The 20,218-nt window shown below is 28.3% G+C and overlaps 1 protein-coding gene across 2 annotated transcripts in view; it reads right to left on the reverse strand.

Annotated features, from left to right (window-relative positions):
- Positions 1 to 20,218, reverse strand: part of LOC123293739 (apoptosis-stimulating of p53 protein 1-like) — a 598,530-nt gene that overhangs the window by 241,608 nt on the left and 336,704 nt on the right. The window contains exon 1 of one of the 2 annotated variants that reach the window (XM_044874641.1): positions 9,105 to 9,780. The exons of the other annotated variant lie outside the window; for it this stretch is intronic. Within the exon in view, the coding sequence (XP_044730576.1) occupies positions 9,105 to 9,626 (522 nt within the window). The 5' untranslated portion in view covers positions 9,627 to 9,780. Of the gene's footprint in view, positions 1 to 9,104; positions 9,781 to 20,218 lie in introns of those variants that run through there. 2 annotated transcript variants of the gene reach the window in all.

Here is a 20,218-nt window from a genome sequence, read left to right on the forward strand (position 1 = left end):
TAAAAATAAACAAATTTTGTTTGAAAGATTTTCTCGTAAGTATCACTGCTTATCCGTGAGGTCGCAAATTAGGTTAGAACAGTATAGTTGGTTATACAGAATGTATACAAGTATTGTATTGTATCAAGTATACATATTTGTATATATGTATGTGTTTGTTTACTACTATCTATGTACATTGAGGAAATGAGAAGAAACTTACTCTTATTCTTTCGTGCGGAAGAGTGACTATCCTTCTTTGCGACATAAAAACTGTCTTTAGATTATATTTCAACAATAAATTCATTCAATTGTTTGTTTTCACTTGTTATATTTATTTTATGATCGATAATGCTACCACATATATTATGCAAGCTGTACTTGAAACTCCCTGTATTTATACTCTTGTGTGTTAATACTCGAGATAAAATAGTTTACATTCGTATTGTTATAGTAACTAAATTTTTATATACTTTAGGAAATGAAAAGTTTGAATATAACAAACACAGGGAAAAAACTTTATTTAGTTGTTTTTTGTTGGATGTACGTTGTTTCTAACATGTGTACAGAAATCGTAATCGAGTATAATTAATTGCTTATATAACACTACTAAGTAACTAATATAATAGCATGAAACAATATGTTGTTTATACATTTAACTGGATTCGAAAGGATAAGCATGATATTTTATTAACTTTTTTTATGAACAAACAATTATATTTTTTGTAACCTAACTTTGTAACCGGAAATTCTTCTAATATGGTGTGAAAAGCTTCCAATAGACCGGCAGTAGTATACAGAATTATGGTTTTGATCGAGGCGATGTAGGTGCTTTTCAGGGAAAATTTGAAAAATTATATTATTTGATTTGAATTATTTTATTAACCCCCGAACTAAAAAAAGGGGTGATATAAGTTTGACCGCTATGTGTATGTGCCTGTCTGTCTGTGGCATCGTAGCGCCTAAACAGATGAACCGATTTGGATTTTTTTGTTACATTTGACAGATAATATAACGAGTAGTATTCTCAGCTATGATTCAAGTGCGAGTCAAATCCGTACCCCGATCAACTAAAAAATAGGCGATGAAAATCAAAACCGTTTCAGTTTGGAGAAGGCTCTAAGGAAAAAGGTAATTTAATGGCGAATATTATAAGATAAGACATTTCAAGTACGAAATTAGCTTTCTGTACCCGAAAACTTCATCAGAGTTTTTTTAACTCACTTGTTTACATTTACCTTTATAAAATCAAATTTTTTGAAACAAGATTAAACTTTGCTTTGCTGTTCATCTCAAATGAATATTTGTCTTATAAGCTAGAATTTTTTACCGACGGTTGCTTTCAACTTAGTCTGAAGATGTAAGTTTACGAATTGCTTTTATCCGTCGTTTGTCAAAATTTGTCAAAAGGATAAAAATTAATCGAACAATTATTTTAAAAGAAATTGCGAGAAGTGTCGTTTGATACTTCTTTCCTTCTAGGAGCTATGCTATTTGAAAAACGTGGGTTTCGACAGTTGCAAATTTCCTGTCATTTTTTTTTTAAAACCTTTTTTTTTGATTTTTTACCAAGCACGACCGGTAAATAAAAAACGTCGTAAGCTCGACAATTTTTTATCATGAATTCAAAACATGAACCTCGTCTAAAGACACAAAAAATACAACTTTAAGATTATAGGCTTCAGGTCTGAATGACTTAAACCTCAACTAACGATATTTATTTGTAAAAAATAATTTTCGTAATGTTATTTCTACGCACACCTATGCCATTTTCAATTTGTTTAATGTAATCCAAAATTGAAAATACCCTGCAATAAAATCACAATTTAATTACATAGAATTATTATGTAATGTGTTTTGAACTATTAAAAAGCAAATAAATATGCCAAACCAATCCATCCTGTAATAAATTATTGATATTAAAAGTGCAATTAGATATCATTTAACCAATCACAATGTTTAATAGCGATAATGAACTATTTCAATATATAATAATAATAATAATAATAACAGAACATTGTACATATACGTATATGCTGTGTGTTAAATGATTTAATACAATAATAATTTATATTATACTAGTAGACTCGGCCACGCATTGCTGTGCCCAAGGTTTTTGTTTCACTTATAGTGTAATTTGTTGCATAGCAAAATTAATAATATAACTATGTGATAATACTTACAAGTATATATTTTAATTAAAGAGTTTTAACAATTAAGCACTAATAATTAAAAAGCAGTTAAAATTTCACTGTATTATCTTCACTATCAAATGAATTTAATTTATACTTCAGGCTAAGCAACACTATGACGGCTATGCTAACACCAAAAATTGAAAAAGTAAGAACAATTGATTTTCACTGTATTTCGTTTATTACAAAATAGATTTAGGTTATACCTTAGCCTCAGCAACACGTGGTGCTTATGCTATTAAATTGAAGCTTATATGAAACGTTTGTATTTTTAACATAGCGCCATCTATTAAATACTTACTCAATCCAGTCAAGAAATATCACCATCTGCTCGTTTGGAGCTAACAGATAATTGACTGTCAAACAATAGACAAATAATTTGCAAAAAAATAATATCGCGCCTATAAATTGAGATGTAAGCTATCCTATCTTTTAAGTTGAGTCAAATTTTACACGGTGTGCAAACCGAACTTAAAATTGCTTCAGTAGTTTAGGAGTCCATCGCGGACAAACAACGTGACACGTAATTTTTATTGGTATATAAAAATATTCACATAGTTTCATAAAATTTAATTTAACATGTTACACAGAAACAGAGAGAAGTATCAATTTAATTAAATTACATAAAAATATCAATATTAATACAATATTATTAGATTTATATCGGTTAATAACCTTGAAATAATCAAAAAGCAAGTTTCGTATTTCTATATGAATTAATCGCGTAAATGGAATATTCTCGCTGAATATACGCAATTTCGGGGATTTAAAGTTCAATCATAACATATATAAGCGCAAGATTTATCTTTAAAATCATACGCATTCAAGTGTTAACCTTAAAATAGTTTAAAATTCGATTTAAGCCACTTCACATAAATGGATAATTCTTCATTAAAAGGCTATTTATCGGCTAAATATAAGTCAACCTCACGAGGCTGGACGTAATATATAGGAATTCTCAGAGATTCTTTCCTATGACACGTTCGTAGTAAAAAAAAAATTCCCAAATTTTACTTGCTAAATGTACGATATCGAAAAATTTTACTCCTACTTTTCGTCTTATATCGTCAAGTTATAATAGATTTTATCATCAAAATTGAAAATAAATATTTTTTAAATTTGTGCCTCCACTACCGTGCTTATACATCCTTAAATAACATAAGTTGCTTGTATTCCATTTATAATAACCTTATATGTCCATGTAGGAATACGAAATTCGATTTTTGGATATTTTAAAAATTCTAATTTCGAACCGAATAAATTCGTCATGTATGAAGAGTTCCATGAAATTTTAACCAAAAGTCAAATCCAATGCTAAATGAACACTTTTAATAAAAAAATCTAATTTTAATATCTCTTCTTCTTAATAAATCTTCTTTCAACATTTGCAGTAAATTGTGAACAAAAAGAATGTTTATTAGATTGGAAAAAATTCTTTACAATTCGCTACATTTTTACAAATAAAAACATAAAAAAAATGTACAAATGGCTTATAAAGAAAGGAAAATAAATTAAGAAAACTAATGAAAATACGTAGCAACCGCTTTAATGTACGAAGAAAATTAATATATATTCCGTCAATTCAATAATAATAGTGAAAACAAGAAAAAACCTTTTTCTCGTTTCCTTCTATTCTTCCAACGATTATATTGTTTGATCAAAGTGTAATTTCCATCGTCTATAAAATAATTACAATTTTTTTCCGCATGGAAACCTTGAATGAGAAAATTGTTATTTTCACACGTCATATTCTTCTACACTAAATAGAAATTTTATACATTCGTTCAAAAAAATCGATCTGTAATGTGATTAATGCTTATTTTGCCTCTAAAGATTAATCATAGTTACCTTCTTGCATGATGACTTAAGATTTACAGAGTACATAAGATTTATCGAACTTCCCTTCTTTTTAAGTAAGATTCTATCTTATTTTTAAGAATAATAAAATGTTATTAGAAAAGTATCAGTTACATTAAAATTCACAGTTTATTTTACCATGTATATGAAATATATGAAGGTATACTAAGTTTAGCCCCCAGTTTGTAACAGTTCAATTTTAATGAAATTCGAGTATACAAGACACACAAGTATAAAAAAATTATAAATGTGAGTACACATTTTTCAAATAAAAAACATAACTAAAATATAATAATTTTCTCCTGTTCACTATCGAAGAGCAAATATTTGAACGTATAATGAACACATTATTGTACTTAACTGTTGCTAAACATTATTTTACTGCTGTGCAAAAAAATTGAAATATTTAAATTGATTAATCGAAAATATCATAAAACTTTAATATAATAATAATAATAATAATGTTTTTTGATAAAGAAATTCTTTTACAATAGACTTGGCGGTTATTTCATACAATCAATAAGTAGCAAAAGTATATAAATATTAATAAATTCAACAATAAAGATTAAATCAGCATATCGTATATGGGCTTTAATTGAGTTATCTCTTAGAATTTTCTCATAATTTGTTCATTTTCTGTGCCCAATCCCCATATATGATAAATGTGAAAATAAGGTTGTTTGTTACACTTTCACGCAAAAACTACTTAATGGATTTGAATAAAACTTTTTTTTAAATATTTTGTTTTTAATAAGGTTTGTTTGCTTGTTTGTTGCGCTTTCACACAAAAACTACTGAATGGATTTGAATGAAACTTTACAATAATGTAGCTCATACAGCAGACAAAGACATTACCTATAATTTATAAAGACATTTAAAATAAAAATTAAATTTGTCTTTCATATTTCACTACGTCATATATGAATATCATTTTAAAGCAAAATTAAAGATTTCTATAAAAATGGTAAACGAGATACAATTTTATGGCCATCTGTTCTCATTTACTTAATGAATTATGACTTTTTTTCATTTAAAAATAAATTGTAAAGTTGACATATATTTTACCTGTGTACAAAAAAATTGTAAAACAATCCCTATTTCTATTTCCAGTTCTATGGAAGAGGAAATAGGTGAGAGCAAGGGAAGTGAGTGCTATAACGCGATGGTCTTTACTTTTAAGCCCAGCGAAACGAGTGGCTATCAAGCAAGTAGGGTATAAAATAGTAAGAATAATGCTTCAATGAATTTTTTCAATTCACCGAAATTACAATTTATAAATTTGTTGAAACCTGTTGAAAAATCAATGATCAAATCACATGTTTTTGGTTAATTATATGGTCCAGAAATCGGTAATGATAGATAAGTGATAATGAAGATATGTTCCTCGAAGTTTCTGATCTTTCAAGCTAAAACGTGTCTCAAAATGTTCAAAATCTGTTTTTAATAATTAATAATTCTTATATATAAATTTTTGACCAAAAAACACTTATTTTTTTTAATAACTACTTTTAAAGACTAGAAGCCGACATTACTAAAAAAATTTTGTCTTTGACCATTGAAAGCGTGGGAACTGCTATCACCGTCAACGTATTGTAAACATGAGATTTTAGTCGAAAATAATTAAATTTTTTTTTTTTTGCAATGAATAATAAAGTTTCTTCAAAAAAACAATCTAATAAATGTTAACAAAAGACGCTCTAAAGCTTTTTCTTTCACATTTGTAAACTAAGATCCACGTCCGTACAAAATGCGTACGTAAGGTTTCACATAAGACTAAGGACTTGTCACTGTTTCACTTGCCCGCATATATGTACCCCTGTAAGGGATATCATTAGTCAGGAAAAAGTGAATAGGGAACATTGAATAGTTAAAAAATTCATACATATAACGATTTGTGAAAATAATCGAAGTGTATAAATAATTCAAATAAAAATTATTGTAGTTTTTTTATTTGCTACAATGGACAGTACATCTAAAATAGAAAAATAATTTTTTGTGTTTGTTTTTAGTTGAAAGCATTATGACAGTTTTCTGTATAATTTTTAGATTTTAACAAAACAAAAAAAATTCAATTAGATAAACAATTCAAATATATTTTTTACTAGGTTGTCCCTTTTCATTCTCTGTGTGTTTCGCATAGTAGGTACGATCAACTATTTGATGAATATTATAATCGTGAAAGTTTGGATGGATGGATGAATGTTTGTTACTCTTCCACGCAAAAACTACCGAATGAATTTGGCACAGAGATAGATTATGGTCTTTGCCCTTCATAGAGAAACGGATAGAGATGATTTTTTTGTACAGGTAGTGGCAGTTTAGGGATCAGAAAATGACAAAGGCAAATTTTGATCACGAAAAAATTTACGGTTTCTATGAGATAGCATACAGAAACCGCGTTTTTTAAAATGTTTTGTCAAAGTTCGTTTTTATCTCAAGAAGGCTTAATTTACACAGTAACGAGTTATTTAACGATAAAGACATTTTTTTGTATTTTTCGAATTTTATTTCTGCATATAAACTGCAATATTTCAAAAAATATTTATCCGATACTGCTAGAACTTCTTGAGCCTATTGCCAGTATCTTAATAAAGTTAATTGGAAAGCGGCAAGCATTTATTTTGGTTCCCGTGGTAAACTCATCAGTTTTTGTACTGAATAAAACATAAAAAGAGAGGTCCGATAAACTTTGTTTTCATAATAGCTCCGTCAATTTTTATGCAAATGACTTTTTTTAAAGTACTTTAAAAAGTGTACGATATTGTTTCAAAAAAAGTCAAATTTTTCAGTAATCTGACGTTAAATACTCTGAATTTCAATCGACAATAACTCGGAAAGTATTGACTTTTCAAAATATGTTTCAATGACACTTTTTGCTAAGAATTCATATATTCTTATATCGATTCCCGTCGTCAATTTCAGCATAAATTTTTCCACCCTCATGAAAGGGTTGCTCCCGCCCCCTGGGAAAGATCACACAAATTTTTGTTTTAACTTTTTTCAGTAAGCTTTAAACAATGCAGTCGCACAGTTTTTATAAAGATTATTTGACTTTCCATGGATTCCGAAATTTTAAGATATTTATACCTTACGGCTTCTCTGTTAATAGAAATTCAATGGTCCAGCAATATACATTGCGGTTTAATAGTGTATAGATGTACAACATGTATTTTTTCAACTTTTACACATCACACCCACAATAATCAATTTATATTTTACACAAAAAAAGTTTTCATTTCAATTATGGTCCCTACCAATATTGATTGAAATACAGAGAGTTTGTATGGTTTATTTGCTGTTAATTAACTAAACAAACCTAGTTTTACAAGCATTCATTTCAAATAATACAACTAAATGTTTCAAAACATGTTCATTTCATTCAATTCAAACATACTGTTAATACATATAGGATTTGCTGAGGATATTTGAATAAAAGATACCTACTGTTAAAATTTAAAAAAAAAAAAGTATAGCAAAATTTTATGCTTCGAAACGATCGTTACTTATCGAGGCGAGGCAAGGCGAATTGTCCCAAAAACCTCGCCACCGACGCGACGAGGAGAAATTTTGCTATTTTTTTAATGTATTATATTATAGTACTATCCTACTAAATTTTTGCTAATTTATTTTTTTTTCATAAACATACATATTACAATATGTATGTAATTTTTAGCTATGTTTATAGTTAAAAATTGAAAGGTTGAATGTCCTTTATCCTTTACATTTATAGTAGGTTAGGTTAGGTTAGAGTGGCTTTCCTGGGGCGGGACACACTTAGACCATGGGGTCCGTTGTGACACAGAAAAAGGGTTGGCCCAATGCCGACCACTTCTCCATGAACTATTTGGAGCTGTTTAAGAACAGCAGGAGTGCTTTGACGTCGGCGGACTTTAGCTTTACAATGATATTCATAGATGGTGCGCAGTGAAATGTCATTGTCTCAATTTAATATTTATGAAAATATTTATTAATATATATCTTTCTAAATTATAGCTCATGTGTTATTCTGATGTATGAGCTATATAATTATAAAATTTTATTCAAATTTTGTATTTTGCGTGAAGCATAACTAACAAACATACAAACTTACTTTCACATTTATAATATATAGTTATAGGGATAGTAGTAAGTTGGTAGATATTCAATCTCCAGCGCTAGCACTGTTCTGTACTCGACGAACCATGACAGTTACCAACAGAGCCCCCAAACAGTTTTCGGTCGAACAGCTTATATCTTTCCTGAATTTTATTATTTGATAGATATAAATACCAACTATTTGATTGGTATAGGTTGTAAAAAAAGAAACTCAAAACTTTGGAATACATACAAGGTGGGTCAGCGAAGATTAATTCCCCCACTAATTGAGTACAAAATTAAAATAAAAGGTCCGAAACATCGGACAAAACTTTATTATATTATAAAATTGATATGTTATTCTTGTAATTGATATATTATTCTTGGAATCATACGGTAATGAGGAACAGGCTTAGGTATTTACTGGATTTAAAATAATATTTAGAAGGATGTAGTTTGGTATGGGTGAAGTTAATCAAAGATTACCAAGTTACAAAAGTTACTTAAAAAGACATTTTAAATAATATTTGTTCAATTTTGGATAGGGTTGATTTATCCACTTTTGACGATTTCATTCTCTCCAGCCCCACAGCTCCAAGGAGAGGGTTCCCAAAGGGGAGCTATGTCAAACCTAGGAACTTGTTGATATAAACCCTGGTACGGAAGAATCACTGGAACCAGGGACCCTCAAAACGTGTATTTCCGTTGAAATCCCGATATCGATTTTTTTTTTCGATCACGATACTTTATTATATTTATAATATAATAAAGTAAAAATGGCGTTATACATATAAGCTAAAAAGAAAAATCCGAATGAGCGGTACATAACAAATGAACTCAAATTATTAAATTTTTGTACGTATAAACTAAATTAATTTGAAGCGCTTAATCCTATACATTTTCAATGGATCATATTTTTTGACGTTAGCATACGTAATATTACACTTAAAGATAAAATTGAAAATTATTTAAAACATATATGAAAAAAAATAAATCACCTACAGGTTTATATCCAGCATATTTCAATGTTCTTTGAAGTGTTCGAGCACGACTTGTCTCATCTGCGAATTGTACTGCATTGCTTCGGGTAATACCAACCACCCAAGAATCATCCTCCTCAGTATTATCTATATTATCTGGTTGGTGTCTTACACCACTGCTACATTGATCATCATCACCATCTAGCGACTTTACCTCATCGCCGACGCGTTCTATATCAACATCTTCAACTATTATACGAATATTCTCAGCTTGTACATTTTTTTTCTTATTATTATTATTATTATTTTGAAACAGTGATATTACACTAGGCGCTAACAATGATGGCACACTTTCTGATAACAATCGTTTTATAGCACCACCCCCTCCAACACCTGCACTCCCCGTACATCTAGAAGACTGTAGTGTCATATATTTTCTTATTTGTTGTTCATTATCGTTGTCGTTTTTTGTCGTCGAACTCGTCGTATATTTATCGGTATCGTTATCATCAATTCGATGACGTTTGTCATTATTCGAAATCATTGTGTCACTATACTTATGTGATAGATAAAGGTTACCACTGTACTACACTATGTGTTAGAAATTGTTGTTAGTCAATGGGGAAATTTTTTTTACTGCATATGTGAAACTAATGAAGTCACTCAGACGAATATTATTAGTCCTTGTGTTTGCTTTAATTTAATCGATTTAAAATGGTTTTAAAATGAAACACCAAACATTTTTATTAAAAATGTTAATTTGAATATTCTATAATGTATACAGGCTGTAAAAAAATTAACGTAAGATATATTATTATTAAAAATATTCTAACTAATAAACTTGTTTTTCTAAAGGTGTAGTATGGTTCTGATCCTAAGCACCTGAACAGACAGGATTAATATGTTGACTGAATCATACAATAATTAAAAACAATAATTTTTCAATTTTCGTCGTTATTTGATGTTTTTTACTCCCATTCTTTAAACTCGTAGTCTCCCTAGTCTGCTTGTTTTCCAATCAAATCGATTTGAAACTTTGCAGGCAGACTCGTGAAAACGATAAAAACATCATATTTAGAATTCATGCGAGCTACCGTACACTTTTACACTTTTACACATGGGCACAAACTCTGGACCCTCGAGTGTCTGGGGGCCCCCAATAATCAAATGAAAAAAACATGTAAAAATCAGCAAATGGCTGATGGAATAAGCGAGCACGCGATCTTCAATCGTAGATCTGAAAAACTACATAACATAGAGTGCTTATAATAAATACAAAGTAAAATTTACTGTCATAATCAAAATAATAAACGAAATATTAACTATATTAAACGAGATGGTTAAATTGTTTTCTTTAAAATAAAAAGGAACCTTCTACATGCCCTTTATTATTTTTGGTACAAGGCCCCTCAAATGTTTAATCCGACCCTGCTGTCGAATTTAGGATACAGCGGTGGCATGGAGAGTGGCAAAGATATTCAAACTATTGACCACAGCCTAAAGTATAAATGAATTCTAGCTTTTCTTTAACTTTTGGAAATTAAGTTGTTATAATTTACCAAAAAGAGAGATATAAATAAATTTAATTAGATTACAAAATTTTAAAATTTGTTTTATAAAATAAAATATAGAAAAATTATCACAATTAAAACACTAAACAAAATTTTTTCACATATTAATTTCACAATTAAATAAAAATATACTTTCGAAATATTTTTTTAATAAAACTTTTTAATAAACTATAAAATTAACAAAACAATTTAAAACACAATATTTTTTAAATTGAAACACACACAAAAAAAATCAGAGTATAAGCCTTAAAACACCAAACTAATTTCAAAAAATTTTCTAACTAGGAATTTAAAAACATCAACATCGACCGTGCAACAACGCACATGAAAATAATAAAAGTTAAATTCATATAAAATGAATAATTTAATAATAAAGGATGAAAATATTTACAGATATTTAACTATCTTTGTTTTATTAAAGACTTGAAGTATTTTTTTTGTATAAAAATGTATATATTTAAAACTTTTAGTGAAGAGAAGAATATCACGTGGTTCATTACTGATGTGTATGTATGAATATATGTATGTTTACTAATAATTATGTGTGCTTTAAATAAAAGTTGGCATTAGATTGTACATTTAATTTTGGAATTTTGGAAAATGTAGACGAAGATTATTAAGTGTGAAATATGCCAATTTCTGTTATGGCTGTATTATTAAACTTACGGTTTTATTCTACTTCGCAAACTTAACAAACGATATTCAATTAAAAATCTTAATTTAAACAAGTTTTAAGCAAAAATATATCAAAAATAGAAACTTAATATTCAGATACAAAAAAATGCTTTTCACAGACGTAACTATAGGCTAAAATTGATACTAAGAGTGAAGATAAAATCCCTATCTATCTATATATTACAAATGCCAAAGTAAGCATGTTTGTTTGTTTTGTTTGTTTGTTACGCTTGCACGCTAAAACTAGCGAATAGTTTTTAATGAAACTGTACAGCAATATAGCTCATACTTCAGAATAACACATGGGATAGAATTTATAAAGATATATTTTTAAAAAATTTTAAAAAAATTTAAAAATTAATTTAATTTGACATTACCATAAATTACAGATTTCTGTAAAAGTAATCATTTGACATTACCATAAATTACAGATTTCTATAAAAATAGTCAATATAAAATATTTCGACTATTATACATTTAAAAAAATTGAAAACCATACATATATTTTACCAGTGTAAAACAATCCTTACCTTTATCAATCTCTACTATTAAACCCAGCGAAGCAGGTAGGGTATCACTCTAGTATATCTATATTTTTCCAATTAAGGCTCCTTCTATTGAATTCAAAGGAGAAGAACTACATAGCAGAAGACAATTTTTTAAATGAAAAAGAAACTATATTGGAAAAGGCGCATATCCTTTCCTAATAATAACAAATTTGTTTTTTAATTTCATTTTTTAAATTTTTCCTACAAATAATTTTTTTAAGAGTACCAATCAATTAAATTTGGTTTAGCAATTGAACTCTCATTCAATTTTTGGGCAATTTTATTATAACGTGGGATTTATATTTCGCTTTCTGTTTTGCGATAATATATTGTCCTATTGTTATTATAAACGAAGATGTGGGCATTAGTTCAAATAGAAAAATCCGAAATATTTTTACAAAATTTGTAGGACACTGGAAAGTAGAGAGCAAACGACAGTTGTATAAAATCTTTTAAAATAAAAGTTTTTGCAAAGAAAAATATTTTTCAAATCAATATTCATTATAGGCAAAAATATGTTGCGTATCTACAAATAGTTATTTCTGACACCAGCCAAGTAATAACGATAGATATTTGAAGCACTTTTTCTTCATCCTACAACCCCAATAGCCGAATTGTGTTTCAGAGACAAGAGTCCTATCAAATTAAAGATAGGTGCCTAACCGGTGTCTAGCTCGGTAGTCAGATAATATAGACCGAACATTTTATAGACCCGGAGTATTTTTGTAATTACAAGTTGGTTAGCTTGAATTTGTTGACTATAGAGAAGTTGGTTGGATTTTGAAGTTTTTAACCCTTACGTTCAAAAATGGAGCACTATTACAGAAATTTTTTCCGGTCTATTTTTTTCTTATAAATCCGTCTAGTTCATATAACATTTGGCAGATTTCTTTTCATGCAGCAACTCAACCCGTAAGTAATAACATATAGGTAGATACATAATACATGTAACAGTTTTGAATGTAGAGTGTACTTATCGTAGCTATTAAATTTAAGTAACTATATACAATAAATTTATTTTTAGTTTAGTCTAAAATTAAAATATAAATTATTATATTTATCACCACATCGGATGTACAATTTATTTCATGTTCAAATGTATATATTTGGAGGAATCACTAAAAACAACGATATTCCTGAATGTCCATATTCGTAAGCTTAGTGAATTTCCTAAGATGTTATATTTTACAAGGACTATTTTTAGAATTAAATATAAAGGAAAATATAAATCGTTAAATCTTAAGAAAAAATATTAAGATGCTGCTTAATTTATAACAGAATCAGAAATTATTCTCAAGCAAAAAGCATGAGTGAAGAATTGTTCAGGTCAATGAAGAATACGAAAACTATTCCCTATTTGAGAAGTGATCAAATTATTCCACAAATCCTTTTTGTCTGAAATATTTGAGCGTTCTAAAAGCAATGCCAGCGCTTCCAGTGAAAAATTTTGGCGATAAAGGAGGCTGTGTTATGACTAATTTGCAATTATTTACATGTTAATGTAATAGAAAATGTCAAATTAAAATTATTGAAAAACACTAATTAATTAAACTTAATACATTAAAAATTGTGAAAATAAGAAATCGAAATTGCACAAATATTATTTTTCAAATGTAAATTATCATAATTATTTATTTAAATTTGTGAGACAATAATATTAAATTTTTAATTTAAGTCATAAATGCAATCCATACAATTATATATGCATCCATACAATTCTATAATTTAAGTAGTGTATCGTTACCATGGAATTCTATAATTACAGTAGTGTATCGTTACCTCTTACAGTCGTTTTTCTCATTATAAAGTAGCCTAAGTTCTTTCTCAGGGTCTAGAATATCTCTGTACTAAATTTTATATGAATCGGTTCAGTAGCTTAGGCGTGATTGCTACAGACAGACAGGCAGAGTTACTTTCGCATCTATAATATAAGTAAAGATTAATGGTTAAAATTATCGTCAAGCAATAATTGCTCAAATTTCAGTGTAAAAATTAAAAATATCATCAAAGATTATAAAATACTAACTGGATATATTCGGCGAATATAAAACACCTTTCAAATAAAGTCATGAAATTATGGTCATAAAACTCATACTTAAAAATTGTGATTTTTTGTAAATACGAGTACAAACTTACTGTAAAAGCAAGTGATGTTGAACATGGAATAATTGGAATTAATATTTTATGAATGAAAAATATCATAGAGATAAAATAATTATGTTTTCAAAATGTGGGCGGATATTTTTATCAACTCAACAACAAGAGTATATTTCAGTCAGATTTTATTCATTAAAAAATTTCTAGACTAAAATAATTGGCAAGAATATAATTTTTTAAATCATAACGTATATTCATGAAAATTTATTATACTTGTTAAGTGAGAGCGTATTTAAGTGTTAAAAAAATATTTTTAAGTGCCTCTTAAGTTTTATTACTTTTCATCAGTTATTGGAATTGATTTATAAATAAATTATTCGCAGGAGATAAAAAGAAAAGTATAAAATTTTTTTGACATAGATCATTTTCAGCCAACAAGAAAAAACGATGCTTCGGAAGTTAAAAAAAGTTGCACTTATTTAAAGCAATACCGTTTTCTGGCCAGGAGCCCTTTGATTTTAACTAGTACTAATTTTAAATTATGATTATGACAGACTAGAACGTTTTTGTTGGAATCAGTAGCTAACATTGAAAATAAATTTTATGCATTAATTTTTTTTTTGAATGGGACCTGGAGTAATCTGGCCCCATAATTTTTTAGAAACTGTTTAAAAACATGTTTCTTTATAAAAACCGACATTAATTTGTTAAAAAAAACTTGATTATATAGATATTGATTCTTTGTCGAATGTATTCGGTTCTCGAAAAAATATTGTTAAAAAAATTTGTTCATTTTTGACGAATCTATTCGATACAAAAAAAGAAAGAAAAATTACTAGAAAATTTTTTTAGTTATTTGTTAAAGGAATAAAAAATTTGAAGTGATATTCTCTTAAATGAATTTGAATATCTTGTCTCGAAGACTTTCAGATCTTCATTTAAGTCCAACAATATTTGTTCAACAAATTTTTCTGTATCTAGTTTCTCTCAAAATATTTGCTTTAGAAGCTTTAGTTTTCAAAACATTTTAGTTTTAATAAACTAAGAAATTTGAAGGGACTGGAAAATTTCACACAAAAAATCACAATTTTTAATGTGGGGTAAAATTTAAAATAAACTAGTGAAAACTCTGTCACATTATTCATACATACATGTCACACATATATAACTGATATAGCCATAACATACACACTATATAATTTGCGCTCTCACAGGTAAACGGTGATGTCTACGAAAAAATGTTTCAAACAAAGTTGCTTATTTTTACATTTAAACTTTTTTTACATTTAAACTTTTGTTCTATCTCCAACGGTTTACAAGATGGGTCCTTGGACCCAAAACCCAATCGACCTATGTTACTCATTTACTACACGCTATAAAAATTTCAGCCTAATATCTCTTTTCATTTTTGAATAATCGTGATGACAGATGGACAGACGACAGACAGACGGACAGAAAACCGGAAATGGACTAATTTGGTAATACTATGAACACCTATACCATAATTTTGTTCGTAGCACCAATAATTTTTAGCGTTACAAACTTGTATAATTCATATATACATAGTATAAAATTTAATGTAATTAAAATAAATGTTTATAGGTATATAATGATAAGATAATATATATTAAAATTTATAATTTACTAATTTATAAAGAATTAAGATTTCTCATGTATTAAATACAGACATTTATACAGTAATGTTCAAAATAATTACCTACTGTGTAAAATTGTAAAATAGTTTGTTCTTCATTCGAGTTACATCATTTACAATTGAAGAATTAATCAAAAAAAAAAAAAAAATTATCATGTAATAAATGTACACAGCAACAAATAATTATTACGTAATAATTATTTATTTCTTAGCATATTATTATTATAATACCGTTACGAAATTGTATAATTTTAAACTATGAGATTTAGACAAAAAACATTATCTGATTGCAACAACCAATTATTGTGATGTAAATTAATTATTGTATTCTTTATTTTACGAAAAATATAAGATTGAAAATTTCATATTAGATTTTTTAATTTTGAATTACATTGATTTAAGTAGATTATTTTGTATGCCTTGTTAAACGGGTTCTCACACACAGATTTCTTTACACAGTAGTCTAGAAATGCTACTACAGATAAACAAGTGAAAACAAACAATTGACTGAGTGAATTGTTGAAATACAATGCATTGACAGTGTTAATTACTCTATCACATTACACATACATACATAACTGATATTTCCATATAATACATACTATACAATTTACGTCTAATTTGCGCCCTCACGGGTAAACGGTGATGTTTACGAAAAAATATTTGAAACAAAAGTTGGGTATTTTTTTATAAGGAATATTTTTTATATTTAAACTTTAGTTCTATCTCTAACGGTTTACAAAATGGGTACACGAACTCAAGAGGCAATTGACCTATGTTGCTCATTTACGAACTCGACCTCACTTTTTACGTCCTTAGCACGCTGTAAAAATTTTAACTTAATATCTTCTTTCGTTTTTGAGTAATCGTGATGACAGATAGACGATAGACAGACAGACAACCGGAAATGGACTAATTAGGTGATTTTATGAACACCTATACCAAAATTTGTTCATAGTATCAATATTTGTAAGCGTTACAAACTTGTGACTAAACTTAGAATAGCTTGGTATATTTCATATACATGGTATTAAAAATTACTGGATTGAAGTAAACACGTCAAAAATGCCATCAAGTAAATATTCTCTTGAATCAAGGAAATAGTAACTTACTACCTACCTACTATGCAAAAACAATAGTGCATAAAGATTTCAGATTCATTCAATTTAAATCAATGATAATAATAATAATAATAATAACAATAATTATAATGGGGTTTAACCTCCGTTTCTCTGACATATACGCCTATAACAAAGGTCACCCACATCATTATTTGTTTATCCTTATTAATTTTAACTTCATACATATTTACATTTACATTTTGATGTGGGTGGATTCGGTTACTTCGTTCTTATCCAAGCGACGACAATGTGATGAATTCTACCGCCCCCACTAATTTTTGTTAAATGTTCACACTGCCGCTGCTTGGATTCGAACTCGCAACCTAAGTCTAGATAGACGAACCTTAGAACGAACGCCTAGCGGTTTATTAATTTAGGCTCTCAATTTAAATCAATAACATATATGATGTAAAAAATGTGATGTAAATAAATTGAAATTAATAAAAAACGCATTAAAAAGTTACAATATGATTATAAAACCCCCATATATTGACATCGACACCCGACTCAAAGGTAAAACATTGGTACCCCCTGTGGATATTACAAAATAAATTATTCCTTGAAATTTTAATGATTGATAAAGTTTTCTTATTAAAAAAAATTTATTCAAATAAAAGATTATAGCATTTTAAAATGAATTCTGATTGGGGATTTTTGAATCTAAATTATTTCGAATAAATTGACATGAAATTAAAATGCAAATTCTAGCATTGGTAATTCTACAAACCTAACTTTGAAATACCTCAAGGAACAAAAAATTATATGGTGCTGATGTGCGATTTTACCGCGGGAATCCTTTCTCCATTATGGTAGTCCTAGAATTCAAAATAATCACAAAAACCTATGCGGAAATGAATTCTAAGAAACAAATGTTCTAGAACATGTTTTCGACGAGTCAACTGTTTGCAGTTGAACATATTTATGTTTACCAAGAAAATGGATAGTTTCTTACGAATCGTACAATTGCTCGAAAACGAGCTTTTTGAAGTCTTTAGAAACTCGGTAATAATGACAAAAAAGTGGAACAATAACAATAAAAGAATGGAATAAGCAACGATTAAAATTGAAAGTAATCTATTTGACAAATTCCTTATTGAAGTATTAGCAATATTGTTCTTGTCACATGATTGAATCAGAGTGTCTTGTCACATGATTGAATCAGAGCTTTGATAAAGAGATCGATATATATTTTTTTAAACTATTGAATTTCTTAAAAAATTTCAATTCATTGAATTATTTTCACGGTGACCAAAGAAACATCTATTGAGGAAAATAAGAAGCCTGATAACGCAGGTCATTGAGAATATTTAGGCAATATTCGAGTTTAGCGAAAATGTTTTTTCATAGGATGAAATACTAAAGTGTTTCATTCGTTTACACCGCTCGGGAAAAAAAACACATCAAGGGTAATTCAATTGTAATCTAGAGAGTATGATCAGCTTAATTCCAAATTTTCATAAGAATCTATATTGTTCGATACAAATCGGATCAGTAGCTGTTTGTGTTGCAAAATACCGATACATGGAAAACAATCTGAATAAATATTCTGTTTGGAAAACCGGTCTTTCCTTAAAATACTTGGACTTAATTTTTGAAACATAATACAAATTCCCAGTGCATGTAGGCCCATAAGTTATAGGCGCTAGTTTAAGGTGATAAAAAGGTATAATAACACTTTTCATATCAAGAGAATATTTTTTTAAATATAATAATTTACGATAGGAAGAAAGAAAAACAGCGTGGGCACAAGAATATAATACAAATGACAAATTAAATTACTTGTTTATTAAATTTAATTATTTTATTATGTACGGTTTTCACAAATTTACTTCATAAAATTGTATTTTTACTAAAAAACGATTTACTGAATGATTCAACATCAATGTTCAGGAATATACCAAGAGTAGCTCGCAAAACATTGCACTTAAAAAATTGTTGAATCTTGCAACAGTTAATACTGATGACTTTCTGCACTGGAAGTAATAAGAGACACAGAGAGTGAGTTATAGACGACATACGACCGCAATTGCTGCGAAAAATATGTGATAATTGAACATTCAGATTGCGGCATTTATGTCTCAGTCGCGATAATCTAAAAACAAAAAACAATTATACCACAAAAAGTGAAGAGTGTAGGAAAAAAAATGTAAATTTATTAACAAGTACCAATGTGGTCTGTTAAACTCCACTCCACGAAATTCTCGATGTTTTCCAAATCATTTAAACGTAATTTTATTAGAAAATTGAATACTTGTAGCCGAAGAATCTGGATAAAATAGATCTCCATCATTTGTGGCAAGTGTCTAGCGTACGTTGGTGTTTTCAATATATCATTACTTCCTACATTTGGAACAGCTTTTAAGCTCAAAGTAGCCCGAATAGGTAGGGTTAAATACTTTGGGTTCATTTCGCCTTCAAATACTTGGTAAATTGAAAATTTTGCTCTACTAAGCAGATAAATGAAATTATCAGCGGAAAGATGGTAAAACACTTGGTATCACAACGGGCTCTATAGCCTAAGTGTGTCCTTCGTGGACAGCCAATATAACATAACTGAATGTCTACGTGGAATATTCCCTTCAGGGTGGAGAAACTAAGCCCCCAAACCACGCCAGTAAAAAAGACTCTATAAAATGAATACTTTGTCTGCAGAATTGGTTCAAGTTTTCATTTTTGAAAATTTTCATAAATGCAAATATAAGTGGTGATTTTTTTTAAGCAACACTTTGAAAAAAATAATTTTTTAAATCTGTCTGACAGATTTTTAACATTTTTCAGTATTTTCTGGCACATTTACTCGACTAAAAGAACATAGATATTATTTTACGATTCCCATTATTATGTTAAAATCGCTCGGTCTAGAAATATGAATGATTACGATAAATATAAGATGTTTATCATATAAAAATGAATGAAAGGCATTCATTAAAATCATCATACTTTTATCTCTATTTGTCTGCTTATGTCGTATCTAAAATTCGTTAATTTAATTCTCAAATTAAATAAATAAGAGGACTCTTATACATAACTTTAAAAATGTAATAAATAATTAAGTTATTTTGTTGTTATAGACGGCTAACCAACGCAGTTTACAAATGTTTATTAAAAGAACATTCTTTTTAAGGTAGTATACTCATCGAAATCCATGCAAAGGTACAATTTTATTTTCTTTCGTATATACAGGGTGGGTCATTTTAATCTATAATGGCTAATAACTCGTTTTCTAGTTAACCAATCAAAAAATCACTTCAACAAAATTTGTAGAGTTCGATGGGGGACATCATGTTCTGACATCAGATTGGGTTTAGTTCTTTGGGTTGCGTTAATAGCCAATGTAGATTCTAAACGGTAAGAGATAGAATAAAACTTTAAGTTAGAAAATTGATCCTCATAAAAAAATAACATTTTTCATCTAAATCATTTTTTCGAAAAACGTCAGCTTGCGGAGGATATGCGACTTAAAAATATGC

The sequence above is a fragment of the Chrysoperla carnea genome, chromosome 2, assembly GCF_905475395.1.
Source record: "Chrysoperla carnea chromosome 2, inChrCarn1.1, whole genome shotgun sequence".
Classification (NCBI taxonomy): Eukaryota; Metazoa; Arthropoda; class Insecta; order Neuroptera; family Chrysopidae; genus Chrysoperla; species Chrysoperla carnea.